Source organism: Dunckerocampus dactyliophorus, chromosome 7, assembly GCF_027744805.1.
Source record: "Dunckerocampus dactyliophorus isolate RoL2022-P2 chromosome 7, RoL_Ddac_1.1, whole genome shotgun sequence".
Lineage (NCBI taxonomy): Eukaryota > Metazoa > Chordata > Actinopteri > Syngnathiformes > Syngnathidae > Dunckerocampus > Dunckerocampus dactyliophorus.
This window is the reverse complement of record NC_072825.1, coordinates 11,246,826-11,273,901: the sequence shown is the minus strand read 5'-3', so window position 1 is coordinate 11,273,901 and position 27,076 is coordinate 11,246,826. Positions and strand designations below refer to the sequence as shown.

Here is a 27,076-nt window from a genome sequence, read left to right as displayed (position 1 = left end):
TACTACTGCATCGTAAATTACATTTACTATTGTTGTATTACACGTAGGTGGGTTTACATGACTTCCGGATAGAACGTGAACGCAGCACATGTAGTAAGAGGGCATCGTTCTCCTCCAGTCGCAGCCATATGAGGTGAACCTGTTTCGCTCGAGTGGCGGTTGTTTTACGATGATATCCGCTACCTATCTTATTTTTCAAAGAGCAGTCCATTTAGGTAGGTTAGACTAGTCTAGTTAGATTGGTTTGTAGGCAGTAGAGGAGGAACGCATTATATTGTTTCCGTCATGGCAAAGTCGTTCCACTATTTTTAGCTAGCACTGCAAGCTAGGTAGGCTAACAGGGGCGGGCTTCATTGTAAATCATTGGCTAGCTTCATTAGCAACACGCATGGAACAGTGGAGGGACGTGGCCTCCCAGCAGGCCAAGCTGATTGTAAATCGCCTGAATGAATTGTTGTCCAACGGTTTGGAGTTTTTGCGCACCGAGCTCGGTGTGGATCTAGCATTGAAGCCTGAGCTCATTCCGTCATGGGCGATCCTCTTAGCGGCATGCACCGGCTTGGTGTTGATGCTCGCTCTATGGGCCTCGATGTGCCGGGCTCTCTTCTTCAAGAAGCGGCCTGCTGTCACCGTCGTGGACGACAGCGGCGAAGTAAAACGAGTTGCCAGCAAGGCAGTTAAATCGGAGGAGCCGAAAAAGAGGAAGAAAAAGGCGGAAAAGGCACGTAAATCAAATCATACGAAATATGTACTGATAACGGTACATTAGCGAGACTAGCTGCTAAATTAACGCCTCAGAGGTAGACTACGATAGGACACTAGATAAATATATACAATGAATAATTTTATTGTACATTTGCAACATTTGATCGGTCAATCTCTCATTTTTATTAGAAAGCCCAGCAGAATGGGCGAGCTGTTGAATTCCAGGAAGAGGATGGTATAGTTGCAGAAGAGAGAGTGCCACATCACCAGCCACTTCCTGTACAAACCAAGAGGGAAAAGATAGTAGAGGTAATATGAGCAGCATTCGTCTTATCCCGCTAGTTTTAACCCCAGTATGGTATGATAATTTCTTTCAGACATGTGCAACATGTTACATTAAGGAACATCACATGGTTACGTTTTCACAATTCAACATGTGTGAAAATGAGTAGGAAGACGCAGAGTTTATATTTAATTTTCATGTCTGTTACTGATAATTCACATCATAACTTTTACTTGTTGACACTTAAAATATTTCACTTTCCGACATTTGTCATTTATATTTTTTTCCTACACTTAATTTTCTTGTAGTCGACGTGATGTAACCGTCAATATTTGTCCAGTTCTTTGGATTGCTCCAGTTCTCCATTGAACTCTCCTGCTTCCTTAAGTCGCGTGCCTTGTTGGAATGGCACACCAATATTACTCACAATTAAGCTTGCACAGCCAAATACAAATACAAATACAAATACAATGGAAAAACTATGCATTGATAAGTACTACTATTGTTGTTGCAGGTTATAATTTCAAAGAACAGCACACAGCGCATCATATTGAGAAATATTTCAAAACAAACTGAACATTGGAGTACTCTTGTACACCACTACAAGCACAGTATTTCCAAATGGAGCGTGATCTCTCAAAGTTCTGTTCGAGGTGGTGTCTCCTTTTGTGGTCAGTGAGTGTATTGTAGGGGTCCTGTAAAGCGAAACTCAGGAGGGGCGGGAGGGGGGAGAACCCTCTCTTGTGTCACTGTCACACATTCGTGATGTAACCACAGCAGCTGCCAGTGTTGGATTACCAGGGCTCCAGACTGCGACTAAATGGTCGCATTTTGCAACTAAAATACAAGAAATTGCGAGTGAATTTTTCATTTACTTGCTGATGTGCCATCACAGTAAAGTGAGAATGAAAAATAGTTTGTGAATTGATGACAGCTTGTCACGGTCTAAGCCTATCAATACCAGCTTGTGTGATTGCTCATGTTTGGCTCGTATTGAATTTCGACTATTGTACCGTCTTTGTTTACACATTTTGCCTGGCTCCACTGTCTCTCTGGCGGCAGTGACATTTCGTTCATGGGGTGCATGCTAACCTACTTTTTCAAAGTGTCACTTAACAACCTTTCTCTCTTGTCACCATTATGATAATTATTTCTCGTCTTCAAAACACTAGTTGTGTGTTTTTGTTCAACATAAAACACATAGCTTTAAAATTGTTACGCTAACACGGGATCTTAACAGGCAGCTCGTGAACTACCAGTAGCTCGTCGTCTGATCAGTTGAGTAGCTCACCGAAGAATATTTGCTTCAACTCTTAGTATTTATTAGAACTGTTCACTTCTGACACGATGCCTGTATTAATGAACAAATGAACACCAAATAGTATAAAAACAATGAGCACACTATCTTAGTGGAGATGTGGTTTGTAAATAATGTACAATTGAAATGTTGGCAGTCAAATAAAACACAAAATAGCTCATCTCTAATTTCTTTTTGTCAAAGTAGCTTTAATAGTGCTGGAAGTTAGATACACCTGCACTAGCATAAACATGGACACTCAGTTTATACTGTTTTATATTAAGCAGGACAAATTTTTATAAGAAAGATATTTAATTTATTTTATTCTGTTGTTATTTTTAACTAAGAAACAAACAGTTAACTTCCCATGTAGTTGTATTACTCTTAAACACCCCTTATTTAGTTTTCCAGAAGTTGCCAACCTTACCAGTTAATTTGCCAATTTGAGTTTATTATTATTGAATATTTTTTGTTGCTGACAAACTTGTTCTCTACATTTCAAACCAGTAGTTGGCAGTAACGTGCAAATGAGCGAATTTGCCAACCCACATTAACTCCTAAAGAGGAAGAAAGGAGACAAACGCCAAAGAAGAAGGAAAGCGGACCACCAGTGAGGCACTAGTGAGGCCTGTGAAGCTGTGGACAGAAACAGGGTGGATAGCAAAAACAGTTGTCATTTATTGTTTGAGTGTTTGCAAGTCGGTTTTGATGTGCGCCCCTAAATTTTTTGCTCGCGCTCCTAAAATGTTAAGTTAGGGGCCACTGCTCCTAGTAAAAACAGTTAGTCTGAAGCCCTCATTAAAGTGTTAACCATAACCAGCAGATGCTGCATCCCCTTAGGGGATGACTCCTGGCTTATGTCACATGGTATAGCAATTCATTCAATACAACCTCCTTGATAGCATGAAGCCACATAAACCATTGTCCAAATGGTCATAAGACTCAGGATGGACTTATCAGTATCAGTTTGCTACACTTATAAATAGATATTGCTAGAGTATGCGTATTTGACTGACTATTTGCTGATGTAGTTGCTGCTGTCTGGTTTGTGATTTTCAAACAAAGATAAGCTGTCGCTCAGTTTGCTGTCACTCATATTCTAGACCAAGAAGTCCAAGAAGAAAGCCAAACAGACAGTGAAGGAGACCGTGACAGCAGCCGGAAAGGAGCCAGAGGAAGGTAAAACGTGAAGAATCACATTCATAGTAAGGTTTATTTGTTTACTGTGGTTAGGAGAGTAAGCCAGGTTGTCATCATTGTTTTTAATTGTGCCATTTCTAATGACCAGTGTTCCTAAACATAAAATTTCCTGCTGCCATTCATCATTGTCTAGTTCTCATTTTCGATGGGTCCTGGAACATCGATGCGTTGGCGCATGTGTCATGCTCATACAGTAAAACCCGTTGTCGTTGCGCTTGTCGCTTTAAGGCCCTATCGACACAGAAATGTTTCTGGGGTTTAAAATTTAATATTTTTTGGCGGGTTGGAAATTTTTTTTATATCCATACTATGCCGGATTACTCAATAGTTGCATCCAGATGAGAACGGATCACTTGGTGAAAAGGATGTAATACATAAGGCAGACCTATGTGTGGTGCTGTAAACAGACACACAGACAGAACCCCATGACACACCAACTATAGAAGAAGAAAGAATGCATTCTCATAAGTCCATCGTCTTCCGCTTGTCATTATTGAGTATAAGACAACAAAATATCAGGAAAATGTCGTCTGGGGTGAGTCACGCCAGTCTAAATATTCAGATATTATGTTGGGTTGTTGTCAAAGCTCACTTCTGGTCACGTGACAGGGACAGGGTGGCGATGGGTCAGTGACGTCATCGTTTTCAGAAAGTAGCGCATCAGATTTTCCCACTATTTTACAAATACAGCTGTTTTGTTTTTTTTTTTCTTTATCGTACCGATGTCAGACCGATATCAGTATCGGCTGGGGACAGTACTAATGGTAATCTTTTACTTTGAGATCATAATTAGTGTCTAATTTGGTTTTCATAGGTTCAAATGATGATTCACATTAAAACATATGGTATCTGTGCACTTGTTGCAATTTTTATTATTATGATTGTAGTTTGCATTGGTGAAAAACTGTACCGAGTCTTATTCATCCTATTTAAGGCAGAATGTGAATTTCACACCTTTTTTGTTTTTAAGGCGTGACCAAGTTTTTCCCATTTTGTAGGTGTGTCAAGCTAACCTAACAATATAATAATTTTGTGGCAGAGGGCTTTTGTGTGCTACAAGCATTACTGTCTGTTTATACATACATGTGCTTAAAGGTATTTAAAAAAAAATGATAACGAGTCTAAGCAATCTATTTAATCATCCTACCAAATCCATAAGTCGTTAATCTTACAATAAGCTCTTTTGGTATTTTGCAACTCATTTCACATTGCGCTCAACTTCATTTTCCAGGTACATGGGAGACCAAGGTCAGTAACAAGGAGAAGCGTGAGCAACGCAAGAAGGACAAGAGTTCCAGTGATGGCTCGGCCAGTCCTGGAGGCAGTGGCATGCCTGCGAGTGGTCCTCCAGAGCAGCGCAAGCCCTCAGCAGCCCCTCCACCTGCCAACCAAAAGAAGAAAAAAGGTGTGTATTTGTAGTAAAGGTGGGCTACTTTAAAAAAAAAACAAAACAGTCTAAAAGCAAAGAAAATGAAACTAATATTTCATACCTTGATACTTTAATTTTGATCTTGTATTTGGAAGTGTCTGTTGTTGCTGTTCTTAAGATATAAGATAAGGTATGCCTTTATTAGTCCCACAAGAGGAAATTCCAGAAAAAAATACTGAGCACTGTAGGGGTGGAGGTTTGGGCAGAGTGCTGGGAGACCAGAGGAGGGGGGCTGCTGCATGGCTGACACAGCACACATTTTTAACCTTTTTGTTCCTTTCCCCCCCAGGAGAGTCTTCAAAAGTGACAGCAGAGAAGGTTGATGCTATTGTTTCTCAAGGTAATTACCAGTAGAAAAGGCTTTAACACTGATGTCTCCTCAAGGTCCATGCTGTTGTGAAGTGTTTCTTTGTTGATATCAGATGACAGGAGTGATGTTGCATTGGTGGCAGCTAGAGGTGTGACTGACAGTCAAGCAGTGAAGGCAGTCATGGTTCCTCCCCAAACTGTTGTGCCAAAGATGCAAGGCCCATGGACTACCACGAGAGAACCAACACAAAGTGTTGCAGCACCACTGTGGAGGGCAGATATTGATGGTATTGAAAGAGATTCCACCTTTATCAATAGTCAATGTATCTCTTATCTGTTGTATCTACCTGCCTATGTATGCAATGGCTGCTCAGAATTGTCCATTCCATACATTTGCCATAATAAAACATTTAAATACTTTACAGGTAAGTATTACACTTGTGGTCCTGTAGGTGGGTACAAGTAAGTTTGGTTCCTACAACTGCAATGTAAATTAAGTGTAAAAAAAAAAAAAAAGTTTAAAAGCCAACTAAAAACAACAAAAGTGATTACCGGTATGTCCTTCCACAGTTTAGCGATGCGTGACTTTGTATTACACCACCTACGTATTCTTCCACCACATGCATACAACTAGGATTTTTTTTGTACAGTATTAATAAGTTAGGGGTGTGTGTTCATAACCAGAAAATGTTGCAACACGAGGACCACCAGTAGCTAATTGTCATTCAGCAGCAAAAATGAGTTCTACGAGTAAATTGTATATATAAAATTTAAAAAATAAAATATATTTCTCCCTTGTTATATCATTGATAATCCTGTGGGGGGAAAAATATATACACACAAAAATTCCAAAAAATGCAGTTGATGTTAGATAAAACATCACAGAATCTCTAATTGGTCACTTAAAACCATGGCAACCACACATCGCTGAAACAAAAGACTGAACAAGGGGCTGACTGTATCATGTTAACAAACGTGAGACCACTGTTACTGTTGACTGCAGTGCAGCTCAGCTACCAAAGTGCTGCCGACGGTGTTGGTTACTTGGCACAAGTGAGCTGTAACACACACTGACTGGGTTGAGCCTGTCATGTCACTTGGCTGAAATAAATAAATTTGTTATTCGCAGGTTGCCAGTGGTCATGAATTAATGTGAACAGCCAAAATTAGGCCCAAGTGATCCCTTAATCTGACTGTCATTGTTATCAGTAACATTCCCAGAAGATAGTCTGTGTTTATGTACAGTTTGCCCACTGTCATTTGACATACAGTACATACATAATCTGTCTATTTTTTCTATTATGTATCAGGCTAAAATTAAAATAATTGTTTGTTGCCAGGGCTGAAGATTAGGCCAGTACCACTGTAGAGGAACAACCGTGCATGGCCTTTTACGCTTTTCACCAATGCAAACTACAATCATAATAATAAAAATTGCAACAAGTGCACAGATACCATATGTTTTAATGTGAATAGACCTTTTATGCTATTATGTAACAAACGATGCCAAAAATGCAGAAGCTAATGCTGTAATTCTTGGAGAACCACCTTTAGCAGCAATAATCTGAAGTTGTGAAAGATTTTTTTTAGGCATTGTCCCTCCTCTCCCCCTCTAGATTCCTGGACTGTGATTGATAGGGTTCCAGCTGATCTGAATCTGATGTCCTTTACTAAACTGGGTGTTGGCGGTGCTGGTAAGTACAGTATGGTTCAAGTCTTTCTCATCTTTATAGGCAAAGTATGACAGTCATGGTGTGTTTAGAACCCCAGCTGGCAGATCATGTGCCGTGGCTCAGTCACCCCAAAGTGGATGATGAGTGGACTGGATTCAGTAAGAATTTCAACTAAACCATTTTCCATCATTCACCTCTTTTTAGTCCTGTCCAAGACTTGCAAACAGTTTCTTACTAAAGATTTCTGTTTTCAGATGGTGGTTCAATGGATCCGAGCTCGGACTGGAGTGCCCCTTCTGAAGCCTGGGGCAACTATGAAGAGCCCACCCCTAAGCCAACTCCTGTTCAGGAGCAACCCGAGTCCGCTAAGCCTAATCTGTTGAGTGCTACTGCTGTAAGTAACGCCTGTAGGAGGCACATAGAACCTTGCAAAACAAAAAAACATATACTTAACAACTCCCAGGGCCTGGGCCCAAAGGTCCTGCTTCTTGTGCCTGACTGCACCAAGTAATGTCTTAATACATCGAAAATACATGCAAACACGTCTGTGCTACAATGTGGGGTACACCACCACAATCTAATGTTATCCAGTATGAAAACTGCTATTTTATTAGTTATATCCTATTAGAACATATAACTTGTTTGCTAACTTTTTTCAATTTTATTTTTACACCAAAACTGAGTAATTGTACATTTTTAATAACCCCATTTTTTCCATAGCATTTTGATGAATAATACACAGAGTATAAAACTTGCCCATGTATATGGATGGATGGCGCTTGTAATGTGATGCTTCATCATGCATGTTTGTCAGGATGATGATGAAAATGAGAAGGAAAATGGAGAGACTGCGGCTGATGGAGCAGCTAAAACAAAAAAGAAGAGGAAGAAAAAGAAAAAGGCAGCTGAGGAAGCTGGAACGACAGGCCAGGTAACTGCCGATGGGAATATTTCAATCACACACACACACACACACACACACGTACATGTATATATGTGAATTACTTCCGATCCGATCCTCATACCCTGATACTGTGCGCTCAGTCACAGCACAGGGGTCCTAACATCACTGTCGCAACATTGTCATTATTTTTTTATGAAGCTGTACTAAACCCCTTTCTACAGGCAAGTATGATATTATAGCAACCCAGATGTTTTGCTGTGTGTATGGATGTCTTGACTGTTTAGTGTGACTGTGAAGGTGTCAGGCGGAATATGCGTGTGTGTGTGCACGGAGCAATTGAGGTGGATGGGTGTGGAGATGTCTATGTTACTGATATTCTTCTTGCTTTGGTTGCTGACAACAAGTTGACAACATTTAAGAACAGATGGCTCATGGATCGAGAGTCACCTAGTTGGTATCGGCAATTTCCAATGCTTGAATTATACATATACTGGCCCCATCCCTAATGTGAAAAGTGATAGATTAATATTGTGTTTTCACACAACAAGCTGACAACATTAAAGCACAGATGTGGCTCATGGGTTGAGAATCTCTACAGGTGTTATTGGCAATTTCCAATGTGTGAATTATACGTATTCTTATCGTATCAGCCCCATCTCTAATGTGAATAGTGACCACTATAATGTTACATGCACAACATACATTAATGTACTTGATGTGCAGACATGTCATTTCAATGTTGATATGTATTACTATTTTTCACTGTATCTGACTTAGGTTGAAGTGCCAGAAAAGAAAGCAGAACATTCAGCCCATCTGAAGAAGCAGCTGCTGCCTGTTCAGGAGCCTTCTGCTGCTGTCCAGCCTGTGAAAGCAGCTGCTGTTGAGGTCAGTACAACAAACAATAAAAAAGTCCAGGTTAATGTTTTGAAACACAACTTTTTAATTGGTATAAGGGATATAACTAACTGATATATTACTGCTTTTAGTTGAGATTGGAGCGAACAGTGAAGGAAAACGTATCAAAGAAACCTCTTGCCACACAAGTGCCACCCAAGCTACCTAAGGGACAAGCCACTGCTCCGATCAACCTTCCTCCTACAACACAACAACGTGAGTTTAATAGCTGATGATATGTATGGAAAAATAAACATGTCCTGGCATTGGTGAATCTCTCACCGGACCCTTTTAAAGATATTTTTCATTGTTTCAGAGAAATACAATAATTTGGAAACGACTAAACATTCAACATTTTATCTATTGCAGAAAAACCTGAAGAAAGCCAAGCAGCTAAGCCATCGAAGAAGAAGAAGGCAAGGAGGGAGACATGAGTCCATTTTGTAGTCCACCACGTGCAAAAGACTTGATATCCTGATTATGCAACAACTCTGATCTATGGTTGACTTGATGGACTTTCCTTAAATCCTGACTGAAAATTGAAAACCTTTTATCCGGTCAGTCGTTGGGTCATGAAAAACTGAACGTTGAAGCAGCTGAATCTAATTTCATGCTTTGTGAATTAATTTTAAACATGCTTTTGATACTCTTGTCTTGTAATTCCATTATTGAAATAAGTGAAGGAGCTAGTTTGTAGAAATGTAGATGTAAAGAAATCGTTGTATTGTTGTGGTGACTATGAAGTTACTCAGCATGACAACACTCTGCCGAACTGGCCTTTCCTTTCCCTTCCCTTGTCACCCTTGATGGTACAGTGAACATCATTGAATGAAAAAGGGCCAGAGGACATTTTGGCTCAAATGTGTGTGTACATGTTTGTATTTTTCATGATCTGTGAGATTACAGCTGACTGCGTCTATCTGGTTTATTAACTTGTCTGTCGTATACTGTCAAGCCTTCCAATCCCTTGCAGTTTTTACTAAATATGACTTCTGTCTGATTGAAGATGTACCATGCCTTCAACCTCTTTCAGACTTTCCAACTGTAGTTGATTCAAAAGTCTGACTTTTTTTTGTAAAAACTTGTTTAATAAAAGTAAAGCTAAAGCCATATGTAAAAAGATCACCATTAGCCTTGTTTTTCCTCTTGTTTTTGTTGTGACTGTTGGTGCACCTACACACTGCACTTTCACATTTTACTAGAGTATTTATTGACCATTTTTACGTTATGGTCTGTATAATTTGCCAGTTACACTGGAAGACATTTCCATTAAGAGTAAAATGTTATGAATAATAGGTCTCACACCCTAATAACAGGATGCAATTTAAAGCTAGAAAATGTACAGATGCTTTTACATAAAAAGTATTAGCTATTTTGGGGAACGTATCACCCGGTTTGATCTTTGTATGAGAAGTGCTCGAGCACCGGAAGTGCGATACTGTAGATTTCAATATAAAGCGAAATGACAAATTGCTGGCTTGTTTATAATGTACGTATATATTAATAGCGTACCGAATTTGTTTTCGGTCTTGTAAAATAGCTTTACCTGTGAATATTCTCATTCATCCAGGTCATTGTAATCTCGGCATTCAATCGATTGCAATTATACGGTTGAGGTTGTAAAATAGGTAGTTTGTAGAAAACAAAGGAATTTTCCCAATATCTCAAAGAAGGCAAATGACTCTGTTTTAACCTTTCTAAATGTGATGGTGCGGGCTTGGGATACTGGTGCGACGATAAACCTGACATGATGTCGCTGATAATGGAGTTTTAATTTGAAAGCGGAAGCTGGTGTGATGCGGTGCTGGGTTACTCTGCCCACGTAGATAAACGACGAGCAGGTCCCAGACGGGCAGATTGTGTTCGCCAGTATTCATTGAGGGCACACATTGTAAGGACGTTATTTTTTGCTTTTAATGCTGCTCTAAAGTTGCTATAATCGCTACAGGATGACGACATCCCCATGGGACTACTTTTACTCCACAAGCTGCTGCTTGTGCTGTCATGTCCGCACAGGTACCATCATTCTGGGGGTCTGGTACATGGTAAGCATCGCCTACATATACGCATATTTGTAGAGACATAATCGTTAGATATGACCATATATGTATTGTAATAAAATTCTGGCAATCCTAACACATTAGCCTCACAATGATCAGCTGATAACAAGGCATGAATGACCTCGCATGCCTATGCGCCTGCGTCACCGCTGTGGGTCGAACCCAGGACACCTTGGGAATGAGAGTCGAGAGTGCTCGGCGTCGAGCTAAAAGCCCCGGACTTTCAACTCGCGCAGCCACACTGGCTGGCATCCGTTACACACACAATGCTCAAGAATGCTTTTTATGTATAAAATGATAGATTTCCCAGTGTGTGATTATAATGGAGAGGCTAAGCAACACCAAACACCACCCATGGAAAGATTCTGAGTCTCTCCTATGAATAACTTAGGTCTCTGCAGGTAGCACCCGGGTTTAGTTTCAGGCTGTCAGAGAATTTTCCATTACCGCTACCTGGTCATTCAGGTAACGTGCATCCTGATATCTCATCTGACTCAGGATGCACGTTACCCTCCAAGAGTTGTTTTGGTCAGTGCAGTTCTTTATGCAGATTATTCTGTTATGTACATCTGTACAAGTAGAACAGAGGCCACTTTACATTTTCTTGTTAGTTGAACACCTTTCACCTTTAAACCAAAGGTAGCAAAGGAATCACCCACTCGAGAGGTAACAATGCGAGCTAAGCACCAAAATATTTACAACTAAAGAAGCATTTTTGTATTAAATGTGAAATGTCTTCATCTAACAAGACGTTTAGTTTAGTCCAGTCACATTTTGTGGCTTACCATGAACGGGAAGACTAACAATTTACGCACACACATCTGCACACTGAAAAAGAAACATGTATGTTAGTGTAGTTGTCAGTGTTGTAGCATTAATACAGTTTTTAACATTATTAGAGCCCTCTAGACATGAAATACCAGCCGTATAGTCTCACTTGTATTACCCAATATAGTAGAAATAATAAGAATAAATGAGCCATTTAAGACACAAATAAAAGTCATGCTTGTGTGTGTGTTGCAATAAATGTGTTCTGGATGTGTGGAGGACAGGAAGTGACATCAGGGGGTCAATGTTGAGCTTGTTTTAGCTTGGTATGGCTTATGACCACAACAATAGCCTGTGTTATTATTTTGATTATTACCATTAGGATTATTATCTTATTATTACTGTGCCTGTTGTGAGATAATTCAAACCTGCAATAAAAGCCTGTTGTTCCGGCGATTAAGTCTGGTGTTTGTATGTTTCACCGAACATTAAAATACCATTGATATAGTGAAAACTGACATAGACATTGTATAATAAACAGATAAATATTTAATAGATGAGATCTTATTTAAGATAATAAATAATGAATGAAGGAAAAATAATATCAGACACTGGCTGAGCATCTTAATTCCACACATATATTGTAAATGTTTTAAAATTGTCGCACAATATTAGAAACTCTCAGTATGTGTGCTAACAATAACAAAGAGATTGCATTATTTTCTTTATAAAGGAAGAAGGCGTATAATAATACGGTGGGTTCACTGACAGCTGTGTTTCTTAATTTGACGTCCTGATACTGTATATCAGTTGGTTTATTTTCTGAACTGCCGTCCTCCCTCTCCATATTGTTTGTCTTATCTGCCCATATGTCCTGTGTCCCTAAGCTCATCAACGCTGTGGTGTTACTCATCCTGCTCACAGCACTCGGTGATCCTGAGCAGTACCACCTGACCAGTTCTGACTTGGCTAATGACTTGGACGTCATGGATGATGCCAGTAAGTAAGCATACTGTCCAAACATACTTACTGATGTCTGATATATTTGTCAATCAAACAAAAGGGACATACACACAAGCATAATGTTTATAGGTGCACAGCATTTGAAAAGGCTTTTTTAACAGTTGGAGCAGGTGTGCACAGGAATAGTCTGGCAGGTGGGTCGCAGTGAGAGTCACGGTTAGCCTTTTTTGTCCTACTTTTGAGGGATTAAGCTGCCCCCCGATACTTTGCTGCATGTTGGCCCAGCCACCCCTTTTCAAGTCAATCAATGATAGATACGGGAATGAACACTGCCTTAATAACTGTACACATTTCACATGTCATTGACAAAACAGTCCAAGAGATCATCTGCAGTCTGAGTCCGTCAACGCACTGCCTTGATGAGTTACCCACCAGATTCCTAAAATCTGTGCTGAGCAGTTTGCTACCACAACTCACTCATCTAGTTAACATTTCACTTCAGACTGGAGCATTTCCAAAGGAGCAGCCCTAAAACTGCTGTCATTAAGCCTCTTCTGAAGAAGCGCAGTCTTGATACCACAGTACTGAACAATTATGGGCCCATATCAAACCTGTCATTCTTAGGAAAAGTCTTAGAAAAGGTTGTATACCAACAGCTTACTGACTTTTTTCTCTCTAACAATGTGTTTGATAATTTACAATCAGGATCTAGGCCGCACCACAGCACTGACGCAGCTCTGATCATGGTGAGAAATGTTATCCGTCAGAAGACAGATGCAGGCAAATTCTCAGTTTAAGTTCTCCTCAACCTGAGCGCAGCCTTTGACACAGTTGACCGTGTGATCTTATTACAAAGGTTGGAAAACTGTGTGGGAAACTCTGGTACTGGTCTAAACTGGTTCACGTCCTATCTGGAGGACAGGAACTACTTTGTTGGATTTGGTAACTGTGTCTCAGACCAAATGGCTATGACCTGTGAGGTTTCCCACTGTTCAATCCTGGGGCCCCTATTGTTCAATCTGTACATGCTTCCTTTCGGCCAGCTAATATGCAGCTGCAATGTGTCCTACCACAGCTATGCAGACGACACTCAGATCTACGTGTCACTGACGGTAGGTGAACAGGGTCCTGCAGATTTACTCACTGCATCAAATCAATGTGTGGATGCAAAACAACTTTCTCCAGCTAAACTCAGACAAAACTAAAATCATTGTCTGTGGCAAGGGAAAGTGTTGTTAATCACCTTCAGACTCTTTCTCTAAAACTAATCATCAGGTTAGAAAATTAGGGGTATAATGGACTCAGATCTGAACTTTAACAGCCACATTAAATCCATAACATCATCAGCTACCTAAAAAACACCTAAAAACATTGCCAAAATCAAGAGAATAGTGTGTAAAACAGATTGAGAGACTAATCCATGCCTTTGTCTCCAGCAGGCTGGACTACTGTAACTGGGCTCTCTAAACGAGCTCTGTTCGAGTCCTGAGTAGAACCAGGAATTATGACCATATTAGTCCAGTATTCAGGTGTCTGCACTGGCTTCCTGTTGCTGAGAGAATAGACTTTAAAACAGCTCTGCGTGTGTACAAGACTTTTCAATGTCTTGCGCCAAAGTACGTCTCTGACATGTTAGAGCCACATTTCTGGCTCTGAGAAGCTCTGGGAGTGGTCTCCTGTGGGTGCCCAGAGTCAAGACTAAACATGGTGAGGCTGTGTTGCAGTTTTATGCTGCCAAAATTTGGAACAGTCTTCCAGAAGATGTGCAGCAATCCTGAACTTTGCAAAAGTTCAAATCCACGCTGAAAACGCTTCTATTCAAGTGTGTACGGTATATGACTCAGTATTTAACTGAAAGTATTTTATTCAATTTTAATTCATTTAAAATGTTTTGTTTTATAGAATGATTTTATGAAGCAATTTTACCCTTCTTTTCTGTAAAGCACTTAGAATTACCTTGTGTACAAATTGTGCTCTACAAACAAACTTGCCTTGCCTTTTCTGTCAGGTACTCACACTGTCATGATCTCTAGATGGCAAAGGCAAAGAGGCTTGTCTTCTTGTAATGAGCTGAGGTAATGCTATTTATGTTTTGACCTGGGGCTGATGTACTGTATGTATATGGATGGATACATGGTGGCACGTGGATATACCTGAATGTACTGAGTTGACTACTAAGAAAAACAAGATCCCATACATGTTGTAACCCATTCGATCCCCTGCTCATCACATATGTATCCAGGTGAACTTGACCTGGGATGCTGCCATTTTTATAGGCGCACTGTCAGCCTCTCTATCTTTTGTATGCTTCAGTTAATTGTCTATTTTTTTTTATTTGTATTTTCTTTTAATGTGTGTGTGTGTGTAGGTGCTGTTGCCCAATGCTGGAAAAGCAAATAGTTAAAATATAAAATGTGAAAATAAAAAGTTTTTAAAAAATAAGCTGGAGGGTTCTGAATACTCGCTAAATAGGCAGCAAGTCGTGAACACTGATCCCTCCTGCTACGTCGTCTCTCAGGCAGACCAGGTGCATATGTGTTAAGAAGCAGAGTTACGGCACCTACTGCCATCTACTTTTGGCAGAGTTACAAACATTCATAGGACAACCAGGTTTGTGCAAATAAGAGCCATAATTAAAAGTGTACCTTGTCTCTCTGCTTCAGATATGTGCATCGGCTCAGCCATATCTCTGCTGATGATACTCATATGTGGGATGGCAACATATGGTGCATACAAGGTAAACTGAATAGTGTTTCTTATTAGTTTGCTCTGCCATTGTACCTTACAGGGTCCCTGACATGATTCATCAACTTTGCTTAAACATGTTATATATTGTTTGTAATTATGTTCTACATTGTTCGATTTTTTAAAGTGAACTGTAAATTACATTGTAAATTACATTTATAGTTCATGGCACCACCCATGATGAACTAGCTCTCACAGTTCAGCCTCATTCCTGAAGTGACATCATGAGCTTAACACCTCTCAGCTAAAGCAGAGTAAACAAACACTTCTTGAGGTAGATTGTCGACTTGGTTCAGTATATTTTTCATCAAAATAGTAGTCATGCCAAAATGTTGTGTTGCTGCTGGATGTTTATAGTAGCCAAGTGATACTGTTAGTTTGTTTTCTTTTCCAAAAAGAGGAAGGTTTAAGACAAAAATGCAGAGAACGAGAGACAGATGGCTGCCCACCTCGATTTCTGTTCTCTGTAGTGATAATTTCACTGATGACTGCTATGAAGGAACACCTTTACAAGAAGCATTTGGCTTGAAAGTACGGTATAAATGCATTTTGAAAAAGGATGCTATTCCACTGGTACATAGGAAAATGATGTCAGAGTTGCCACAGAACAGACTAAGTCATGTCTTGTTTATAGAATGTCTTCTAAACACTATTCCATGATAGTGACAAGGCTGTAAAGCATTTATACATGTTATATAAACATCTTTTTATAGCAATATGTATGTTTACTGTGGGGGGCGGGGGCAGCCCCAGCAGTGGTGGCTGTGACGGTGACGAAATCTAAAATAAATTAGGGTATAATGACCCCATTACGCTCATTAAGAAGCCGATTTAAAACAATAATTGAAGGATAAGCAACTCCAGAGTAATTTACACTTACTATTCTGTGTTTTGAAGGCGACCAATCTTCATCTCCATGTCTTAAGGCTGAAGTTTCTAGGCGAGTGAAATGCCGTCACTGTACAGCCGCTTCTTCATTTGAACCATCAGCCGTTCCTTCATTGTCTGTTTGCCTTCTTGTTCAGGCTGGATGGGTGGAGTCACGTGACCACACACGCTGTACCTCATCTTAAAGGGGAATGAACATAGCATACCAGCATACAGTCCAAACCGACAAAAAAATACTTTTATTTTCTTTATTAAAACACTGAATTTACCGACATGGGCAAAATGACGTCGGTTATGGTGATACATTTCGGTGACGGTAAATTTTCGGGTTATCACCCAGGCCTAACCCCCACTAATATGTGGTTAAATCAGCTTCTGAGCTTGGCTCAACATGACAATACTCACTGAGCAAAGCCATCGCAATAATGACAATACAATCTCAATCTGTACAATCTCAGTGGTGGTTCCACTTGTATTATTATATGTTCTCACTGAAAAAAAATCTCTCTTTCAGTTGCGTGCTGCCTGGATCATCCCGTTCTTCTGCTATCAGATCTTTGACTTTGCACTCAATACCCTCGTTGCTGTGAGCATTGTGGTCTATCCAAACACGATACAGGATTACCTGCAGCAGTTGGTGAGAAACAGATATATTCATTGGTCGCCTGATGTTAGGTTTTAAGATGTATTTACTGTACAGCATGTGTACCTTTTGTGCATATGGTACAGCATGGTGCTCCAGTGTCATTTATATACACACTTTCTACCCACTCCACTTGTAGCCTGACAATTTTCCCTACAAAGAGGAGATTGCAGCTCTCAGTAATGTGTGCATGGTCCTCGTCGTGCTGCTCTTCATCAGCTGTATTCTAGCTTTCAAGGTACGTTCTCTTCCTTTACGTGCAGCAACAATCACAGTCACAGTAGGTTCTCCTTGACATTTACTTAGAACAGCAACACTGGATGTCTTCTTCTTGTGTCTTCAGATGACAAAAAACACTTAGGACACAGTCAAATAATACATTCGTGAGAAGTTATTATTTGCCTTACCAAGACATTTTATGCCTCTGACTTTGTAGCAACATTTTTGGGAAGGCCCCCCTGAAAAAAGGTCATGAATTTAGTGGGGAAGAATTAGTCTGGCAGACCATCAAACACCTTTAGGTTGTATTAGAGCACACTTGTCTAACATGATATTACTTAATGCTTTCTTTTAGTTTCTTGGCAAGAATTGGGTATTTCAATCATTTGCATTTTACTTTTATTTATTTATTTTTCATTATTATTGCTGCTGTCTAATCAGTCAAATCTTGATATGCCACACTTGTGAGGTGGATGTATTATCTCGGCAAAGCTGAAGTACTCACTAACTTAGATACAAATAGATTTGGGAATAATATTTAAGAGAATTCGGCTTTTTGTCTACGTAAAAATGGCTTTCAATCTTTGCATTCAGTTCATGAAAAATGGGAGCAAAAACAAGTGTTGTGTTATCTTTACAATTCATGGAAGAAGTTGAAAGCTCATTTTTTTGGGCTTGTGGAGATGTCTGGCTCTACCTGCTGGGTGTGCATATTATTACACAAATGATGCTTTTCAGGTGTTCGGTATAACAGTCAGAACTGAAGGAATCTAATAGTATAATGTGCATGTTGTTACACTCTGTAAGCCACACATTGTTACATCAGAGCTCCTCGGAGGATAACATGACCTGATTATATTTTGGAACACAAGCCTTTGTATCCTCATGTTAAAAGTGCTGCTGCTGGGCCTGCTCAGTTGGGTATAATAGGATTGTCATAATAATAATACATCTTTCTCTTGTGTGAGCATTTACATTTGTATTTTGATGCTGTTGTTTTACACCAGGCTTACCTGCTAGCATGCGTGTGGAACTGCTACAGATACGTGTGCAGCCGCGGCACTGCAGAAATCCTGCTCTATGTTACAACCAATGACACAACGGTAAGTCACCATATGAGAAACAGCTCTCACCTTTTAATATGTATTCCTCCACAGAATTGTGTGTTGAATAATTTAAAAGACAGCATTTGTTAGACCACACAGGGTCAACACAACATAAAGTCCAAAAGTCACTGTTAGGGCTGGCGGGCACACCAGAAGTTTGGACCCCAAAGCAGAGACAGAGATGGCAGGTGGTTTGACAAGGTTAAATAAAGCACTAACGGTGCACTACAAAGAGTGGAAAAGTACAACAAAATTCTGTCATTGGGAGACCAATGAAGTACAAACAAAAGACTGAAAAGCAGCAACAAAGTATAATAGCTAAAAGGCACAAACCTACTGGATAGTTGTAGTTTGTCAAAAAGGACAAAAGCACAAAAATGAATCACTGGCCGGATAAGCATGAGAAGGACGACATGCTTGATGTTGGTGAATGCAGGAAAACAATCTGGCCTAGAAATTGTAAAGTATTGACCCAGTCGTTCAAAACTTGCAAGTTTTTTACTGAACCGGGACACGCGGGTGTTTCGTCTCCGTTAACTTGTTCACTTGTTCTCAATTAAAAAGGAAACCAGGTAACATGAAACTGCTACTCTTACTGCATTTGTATAAATTTATTAACCTCGTGGAAAAAGTAACAGATCTGCTTCTTACATCAAATCAACTCTCCCTTGCACTTCTTGTCCCTTTCTGAGCTGCTTGCTCAATAACGCAGAGCTGAGCACTCGTAGAACACAGGAACTCGCAAATCTAGACTCACTAGACTCAATCACCAACACTGGCATGAGGGTGCTGACAAGCGAATCGTGAGCCTGACGTGGGCTCACGAGTTCATTGAATCCAACCCGTTTACACGTCTAAACAAAAGGTAAGGCTGAAAAAATACTTTTGATTATATTTGGCCACTATAACACCATTTTACAAACATAATTTGTTGACTTTGTGGCATAATACTGTGGATTCCCGTGGTCATGTTCACATTTACATTTATCAAATTGGAAAGCTTACTCCTCCTGCTCGAATGTTTGAGCAAAAGCCTGCCACCCAACGCTCAGGCTTAATATCAAATCTGTTGATAACAACAACAGAAATAAAAAAAAAAAATGGGCCACCACAACACTGAAACAATTGACACAATGGAGGGTAAGGGTGTGACGTCACTTCTGCATTCTGCTCCAGACTCCGGAAAAAGACTCTTTTTAGTGCCTTTCAATGTAATTTTTCACAGTGAAAATAAACAGATTAACATCTGTTTTGGCGTCATGGTCTTGATTGCTGATGGGAGGCAGGTGTGCAGCTGCAGCTCTGCCCAGGAAGAAGTAACAGCGGTACTGCAAGCAGACAAAAGATGGCAGCAGAGTGCACACATGACAGTCCCCTTTGCATGCCATCATTTATCATTGTTATACATTAGATTTGTGGTTTTAGCAGTGACCACTTAATAGAGCACAGACCTCTCTCTACCAAGGCCAAATATAGAGTATATTTGTATTTGTTTGTCCATCCGTTATTTAGTAGGCTTCTTCTTGGTACACAAATACAAAAAGTGTATATTCTCTGCGAAGCAGGCTGCTGTGAACCATAGAATGTCTGCTATCATTTATTCCTATCATGCATCCATTATTTTTTATTGTAATGGATATTACATTATATACTATAGTTATTATTTATTCATGTTTGTGACGCGCTGTCGTCAATTGACTACACATTTTACAAACTATTTTTCATTCTCACGATAATAAGGAACAAAGTGAACATCAACAAAAGACACATACTTTTATCTGGTTCACAAGTGCCAACAGGGCAGATGATTCTGGTGCATGTTTATCAAAATAAAGCACAATGAAAAAAAACATGTTTTATGAGATTTTAAAATTGTTTTCAAACAAATTGTGGTCAATATGTGCATAAATAATAATCTATATATGTATCTAGATAGCATATACAGTATATACATGTAACGGATGCCAGTGTACGTTGGTAAACCTCACTCCCTCTGCCTTAAGAGCTGCGCTGAACACGCAGTCGACAGTCCGGGCTTTTGGCCGTGTGGTCAGCGCTCTTGCCTCCCATTGCGAAGGTTTTGTGTTCAAGCCCCGGTGCGTGCGGTATGAAACATGGCGGGTTACATACATACATTCATACAATATATTACTTAACATTGTTTTCACATTGAAAACTAATTTTTAAAGTGTGGCGGCTTTTATTTTGTAGTAGCAGTGCGCCACGATCAAATTACATGTAGCGGAAAACCTGAACTTCTATGCATGTTCAAAATAAATTACCATGATGGTTTGATGCAATGATGATATGATGCTGTCATGCTGTGATGAGCCAATTTGGAGCACAGCTGAACCAGACATTGATTTGCGTAGGGGGAGCTATTACATGTATCAGTCGCAGGCAGCCAAAGGGTATTGATTATTTGATGTCCATGTACTTCTTACAGCATTTTCCACAGGACTGCAATCTATTTGTGGAGTAGCGGGTTGTGGAAACGACGTAATGACAAATGACACAATTGTCGAGTTTGCATAATTGGCTATGACGCATGTGCTGAAAGTGAGTAAAAATCATGAAAAGCAAAACAAATGTTGCCTTATGAGGTTAGAATGGTTTAGCTTTGCAAATAAAAGACTGCACTGAGTGACATCTCAATGGTCATTCTTTAAAATGGTGCTGTTGCTCTCAAATGCATGTTGAGTCACAGTTTTTTTTCAAAGACTCGTCCTCCGTCTCTTTTTCCCTATTTACAGGTGCTTCTTCCTTCATATGATAGCAGCGTCCGTGTTCCGACTAAACAGGGTGCCCCTCCATCCTCTTCCGCAGTGACAGCATGAGAACATTCCCAACATCCCTCTGACTTGAGTCTGGTGTTTCTACAATCCATGTGTGCACCTCGCTGCCTCTTTGGTGTCTTCTAAACTCATATCACACACATTTTGTATCAACAAAGCCGTCACGCACCACCATTGTGTACATCGTATAATGTGACCTTAACAATCAGTCATACAGACTATAATTAACATCGTCAGTTCTGCGTTTGAAGTTTGGTGACATTATATCATTATGAATAGACAAAGATATATTTTTAATAATGCTGTGTTTGCTGTGTGTGTACATGTACTGTAATTGTACTATGTGAGACCCACATGTCCACTTTTGTATTTAAGCAAAGCAACTCATGTTCTTAGTAAAGAGTGAATGGTTGCCGTGTTGTGTTTCATCCTGTCTCTGCTTTTATTTATGCTGGGCTGCACCTTAAGATAAAACGTTTATTTTGACTGGTGAGAAACCAGTGGTGTTTTACAGTTACTGTAATGTCGTCATCGGGCCTCTGTGTTACGAGTTGTGTTTTCTCAACGAAGCCAGTGGTCTACAATATGGAAAAACACACGTCTCTTTCTGCTGATACGCTTATTGGAAAAAATGTCCTGATGTGATGTGCAATCAAAGTGAAACACAGATGTTTTTTTGCTCATTAAACTCAAATTGAGATTTAAAATGGTTGTTATGTTATTTATTCCATTTTATTTTATTCCATATTTAATACACCATTGGGGTGGGGACTACCCTTAGCCTACATAACACATGGAAACTCTTTGTAAGATATGATCATTGACTTTGCAAAGTGCTCATTGTGTGGTTGGAATTGTGGTGACGAGCGTGTCTTTCCATAAACCCATGCTCAACTTTGGATGAAATATATCTCAAAAATAGTCTTTGTAACCTTCACACAGACTTCTGTTTGGACGTTCTGACCACATGAATCAGCGTATTTATGTCCAGTTGTCGCGTTTTTTTTAATATTTGAACATTTTATTATGTAGACATTACAAATCTGCTGTAGATTTGCGGTTGAACATGGAAAGTCCAGAGCAAGCCATTGTGTTTTTATGTTAAAACAGCTTTTATTTGAAACAGTCTGTCCCAATGTCAAACTGTTGTCGTCATAAATCCTGCACGCATGTACTGAACAACCGACCGCTTGGCTAATTTGCAAATGCCTGGTTATGCAAAAAACTTGTTTTAACCCAGTGGTGTCCAAAGTGCGGCTCGGGGGCCATTTTTAGCTAATTTTTTATTGGCCCTTGACATATTCTATAAATAAAATTAATGTATATTATTAGATATTACACTAATTTGCTTCGTCACCCGTAACACAAAGCTAAGATGTAGATGTTTACCTCAGGTAACTTAGTGTTATGACCACTGGCATGGGTGACAGGTGTCGTGAACCCCAGAGCAGAGACAAAGGCAGGATGGTGTAAAAAAGGTATTTAATAATAAGAAAGGCGTTCACACAGGAGAAAAGACAAAGTACAACAGAAGATGCTGGTGACAAAAGCTCACCAGGGAACTAGAAAAGTGCAAACAAAAGGACAAAGTAACAAATGAGGGAAAACACTGGAAATGCACATGCTGGTAAAAGTTGGCAGTGGAAAAAAATGAAAAAAAAAAGAGAAATACTATCAACAGTGGCATGAATGGTGTATACACGCCACTGGTGAAGATTCAACAACAGTCCGGCACCGATTGACTAAGCAACACTGCTTAAGAAGAGCTTGATTACTGATTGGTGGCAGCTGTGCTCGTTAGGAGAGCAGCAGCGCAGATTCCTCTGCAGAACTGAAACAAGACAGTAGAGGGCAGCAGAACAAGCCAAGCGCAAATCATGACTCTTAGCATATACAGTTGTCCCTCGCCACTTCACGGTTTGAGTTTTGTGGCTTCCCTCGCGTTTTTTATCACGGTAAGAAAAATACACATTTAAACAACTTTTACTTATTTTTTGCTTAAAGTAAGCATTTTCAAACATAAAAATGGCTAAATGAACTAAAATACAAATACAAGGCACTAAGAAGATGCATTCAAATTGTGAATGTAGTACTGTACACTGGTCACTAGGTGTCAGTAATATTACTTGATCGTGGGCGCAAACAGGCTTTTATTGGAGGTTCGAATTATCTCACAACAGGCACAATAATAATAACATAATAATTGTAATAATAATAATCATAATAATAACACGGGCTACCATTGCATTCATAAACCATGCCAAGCTAAACTCATCCCTTTTTCCATCACTGGTAGCTTAAGCCTTCTGTCTGTGGCAGCATCACACACAAAAAAACACAACAGTGGCCTTTTTGTGTGACTTGAGAGGCATGTTTTCCTGAAATTATTGGGTGCCATTTTGTACATTAACTGCAGAAATGTGGTGGAAATTGTCTCTGTTAACCGAAAAACACGCTAACCGGTGCGAACGCTAACCGAGGTTCCACTGTGTAAACTCACTTCTTTGTTTATGTGAAGCAGACAGAACAGAACTACTGTCTCCTTTCTTCATGCCAGAACAGGAATAATCAAGTGCTGCTAAGAGTGAGTGTTAGGCATTTGCTTTCATCATTTCATTGACATCAGCCAATCAGAGGATGGAAAAATGCTGATGTTACTGTATGCCTAGACAAGAAAGGCTGGAATTCATTTATTTGCTTTATAAACTTGTTCCTCCAGTAAAAATGTTGTTTCTGACAAAAATGCTATTGTAGCATCGTGTTTGTTTTCATGCAAAAAACCCAACAACAATCGCCTCTTTTTATTTTTTTCAGGAGGTTAAAGCTAAAACGTAAAAACATAAAACATTACAAGTCAACTCTCAAAAATGGAACGATTGAAGGACCAATGAGAGAGAAAAAAAAACAAATCCAAACAGTCAAGGTGAAGCTTCCGGCTTGACCATCAGGCAGAGTTAAAGAAGAGGCGTCTCTGTGGCTGCAGACACAGAGGAGACGGGGGGGAGGCCCAGCAGAGTAGATGTAAAAACTTAGCGGAGCTTTTTCTCTTGTGTCATTTGGGGTTCACTTGGATAATTTGTGAGGGAGAGAACAGACATTCGTTATCTTCTGGATCAAGGTAAGGAGCTTGGATTTAATTGCAGTGATGACATGCACATAGACCACTGCTGTTTAATGCATTAACACAGAACTTTTAAAAACCTGAAACACAAGGGAAAGTCACATGTACAGTCAATGTATGCTTTTCTTAAAAATACAATATTACTTTGAGTAATTATTGAAGCCATGAGGAATTGTATGCTCTGTTTATACTGAAGATTAGGACTGGGTAACAGCTTCTTCTTGATTAAAGATATGAGACTCCCTGATGCATCATCAGCGTCATGCTGTTGCTGATATTTGCTCCACACAAACAGCATGCTAAATGACGTTTGCAAAGATTTACATAATATTGTAGAATATTTACCAGCATTTATTTAACTAACAAAATCCAAATAAAAGATAAAATTAATAAAGTAATGTTGATGGACCTTCGACATTATACTTTCTAGTGGTTATCATGATCGTTATACTCCATGTTGACAAACAGGTGGAAGATTAGAGGTCGACATCTTTATGTATGCGTGGACATTCGACACTTGCAAGGTTAACTCCTATAATAAACCTGACACGTGCGGACGTGGTATCATACAGCATCCATACATCATTATGGGAATGTGTCTTCTACAAGCTTACAGTAGATTGGACCACGCCTCATCATTCCGTGATTTCCATTTGAGACAACCGTGGGCATTCGATGACAAATGTAGACTTAAAACAGACATTTACCTGATGGCAGATGGGAAAGCATTTCTTACCAGGCATTATTTGATGAGTTCACAGACATTCTCAATTTTTCAAACTTGTAAAATGCAACCTGAACTTCAGCCATTCATGAAAGCCCTGTGTTTATTTTTAGCTACTGTATTACACCTATACATCCGAAAGTGGGAAATTTGAAACTGGACAAGTCAAATATGCAGGAGGTGAAAGTTCTGCCTATTTATATACTGTACCTCCTCATTAACGTATGTGCACCACCTCGCTTACTGACTAGGGTCGCTATATTTGTCTACCAGTGCGAGCTGCTGTTGTCTGGAATTTGGCTGCTTTCTGCAACTGGTAAGAAATTTGAATAAGATTTAGTGATTGATCGTGATATATACTTTATTATTATTATTATTATTGGTTTTATTGGCTGACAAACAGTCCAGGATGTACCCCGCTTCTCGCCCCCAAAGTCAGCTGGGATAGGTTTCAGCATACCCCAGCGACTGAGGACAAGCGGCATAGAAAATGAATAAATGAATGAATGAATGAATATTTCATGGTTGAATACGGCCTATTATTAGTAAAAAAAATATGCATATAGAAGCACCTATTATGTATCTTTCGCCTAAATTAAGCCTTTTCAAGCATAAAAATGGCTAAATTAACTAAAATACAAATATAAGGCATTCCGAAGACGCATTCAAAGACGCTGTGAATTATATGTAACAGACGTGGGAGCAAGTCAGTGACCGAGTCAAGCCCTGAGTCATTGATGTCAAAGTCCAAGCGGAGTTGGAAGTCTTTGACGATATAGTCACATCGAATCCAAAGTCCTAAAAATTGTCTCGACTGAATTGTCTTGACTCGAGTCCAAATTGCTTGACTTGATTCCACACCTCTGCTATGAAGTATCACTGGTCACTGGTATCAGTAATGGTCACTGCTCACTACGCTGGTCACTAGGTGTCAGTAATGTTACTGTAATGTTCTGTGAGACTAACACACACCACACTAGATTTCCAGAACAACAGGCTTTTATTCCTAATAAAACTCGGGCTACCATTGCGGCCGTAACCCAGGCCGAGCTAGAACTAATTTCTGAACCATCGACGTCACTTCCTGTTCTCCCGCCACTCCGCTCCCCTAGGGAACACATTTATAGCAACACACACAAGTATGAGTCTTATTTATGTCTTATATGGTTTATTTACTGTTATTATGTTTACTATATTAGCTAATACTTGTGTAAAGGTGACTATAGGGGTGTTAGTTCATGTCTAGAGGGCTCTAATAATGTTAAAAAAAACTTATTTGGAAGGTCATATGCAGGTTTTCTATAGTCTAACTACAAAAGTGTTACATTTATAAGTAAGGAATCTTACCTTGCCGAAATTCACTTATCACAGTCGAGTCTGGAAAAAAATAACCACGATAAACAAGGGATTACTCTAATAAAAATGAGATAACGGTTCATATTGGTATCGTTTTTGTGCCCATAATTATTTCCATGTTTTGTAGTGGGGCACACCAGAAGACTCAAGGGAAGGTGCATCAGCTTAACAAAAATGAAGAATAATAAAAAAAAGTCTGTTAAGCCAGTTTTTACCAATTGTGCAAGGCTAATAAACTAGCATACGCCCATCAATAAATATAGATTTATTCAACATTCACACCGACAAGACTAAAGCGAACATAACATCCATGTTTTTGGACCCAAAGAGTAAGCCAGTCAAGCACACCAAGAACCTGCAAATATCACACATAAAGGCCAGAGTTGATACCGTTTTTAACCCGCACCTGTGAGGCAACAGTGCTGTGACAACTTATTGGAACAAATGAGCACCCAATAGTTCCTGAAAACTTGTCATCTTACAGCTTGGACTAAAAATAATACTTTTCACACATTCAGCCATGAAGAAAGATTCAACATTTCCATGTAGTGATTCGCTTAGCTGGATTCACTTCCAACTCAGTCACTGCAGTGACTGTGAGCATGAATGGTTGTCTGTCTCCATTACGGTTGGGTGATACTGCAAATGTTGGTACCAATCTGATACCAAGTGGCTACACAGCCAGTATTGCAGATACCGATAAAGGTCTGATTTTGTGATTTTGCCTTTAATTTGGTGGTCATGATTATAATCAGAATAAAACACAGGACATAGATGTAATAAATGTTATACTTATATTATATTATAATATTCTTGAGTATTTATATTTGTATTCTAATTATTATACATTCATTCATTTTTTATGCCGCTTATCCTCACTGGGGTCATGGGGGTATGCTGGAGCCTATCCCAGCTGACCTTTGTAGAAGAGGCACCGTACACTCTGGACCCCTAACCCTGCACATATGGACAATAATAATTATATATGTTT

At 39.5% G+C, this 27,076-nt stretch overlaps 2 protein-coding genes and 1 long non-coding RNA gene across 4 annotated transcripts; 2 read left to right on the top strand and 1 right to left on the bottom strand.

Annotated features, from left to right (window-relative positions):
• Positions 1–89: 89 nt before the first annotated feature.
• LOC129185388 (protein LYRIC-like) lies at positions 90–9,809 on the top strand. 2 transcript variants are annotated; one of them, XM_054782379.1, is made up of 13 exons: positions 90–721; positions 895–1,014; positions 3,389–3,464; positions 4,717–4,890; positions 5,204–5,254; positions 5,337–5,510; positions 6,840–6,917; positions 6,986–7,054; positions 7,151–7,290; positions 7,732–7,827; positions 8,578–8,688; positions 8,790–8,913; positions 9,067–9,809. In XM_054782379.1, the coding sequence occupies exons 1-13, from the start codon at positions 389–391 to the stop codon at positions 9,129–9,131; spliced, it is 1,611 nt and encodes a 536-aa protein (XP_054638354.1). In that variant the 5' UTR covers positions 90–388; the 3' UTR covers positions 9,132–9,809. The 2 variants fall into 2 exon arrangements, with proteins under 2 accessions (XP_054638354.1, XP_054638352.1); XM_054782377.1 differs by having other exon boundaries at positions 7,711–7,827.
• LOC129185390 (uncharacterized) lies at positions 800–16,241 on the bottom strand. The gene is made up of 3 exons (XR_008572065.1): positions 16,114–16,241; positions 4,976–5,488; positions 800–4,866 (listed from the first exon to the last, which is right to left on the bottom strand). It is a non-coding gene; the product is annotated as an uncharacterized LOC129185390 (long non-coding RNA).
• LOC129185389 (lysosomal-associated transmembrane protein 4B-like) lies at positions 10,510–21,577 on the top strand. The gene is made up of 7 exons (XM_054782380.1): positions 10,510–10,742; positions 12,413–12,524; positions 15,152–15,225; positions 16,636–16,758; positions 16,904–17,002; positions 17,991–18,086; positions 20,843–21,577. The coding sequence occupies exons 1-7, from the start codon at positions 10,647–10,649 to the stop codon at positions 20,924–20,926; spliced, it is 684 nt and encodes a 227-aa protein (XP_054638355.1). The 5' UTR covers positions 10,510–10,646; the 3' UTR covers positions 20,927–21,577.
• Positions 21,578–27,076: the final 5,499 nt, after the last annotated feature.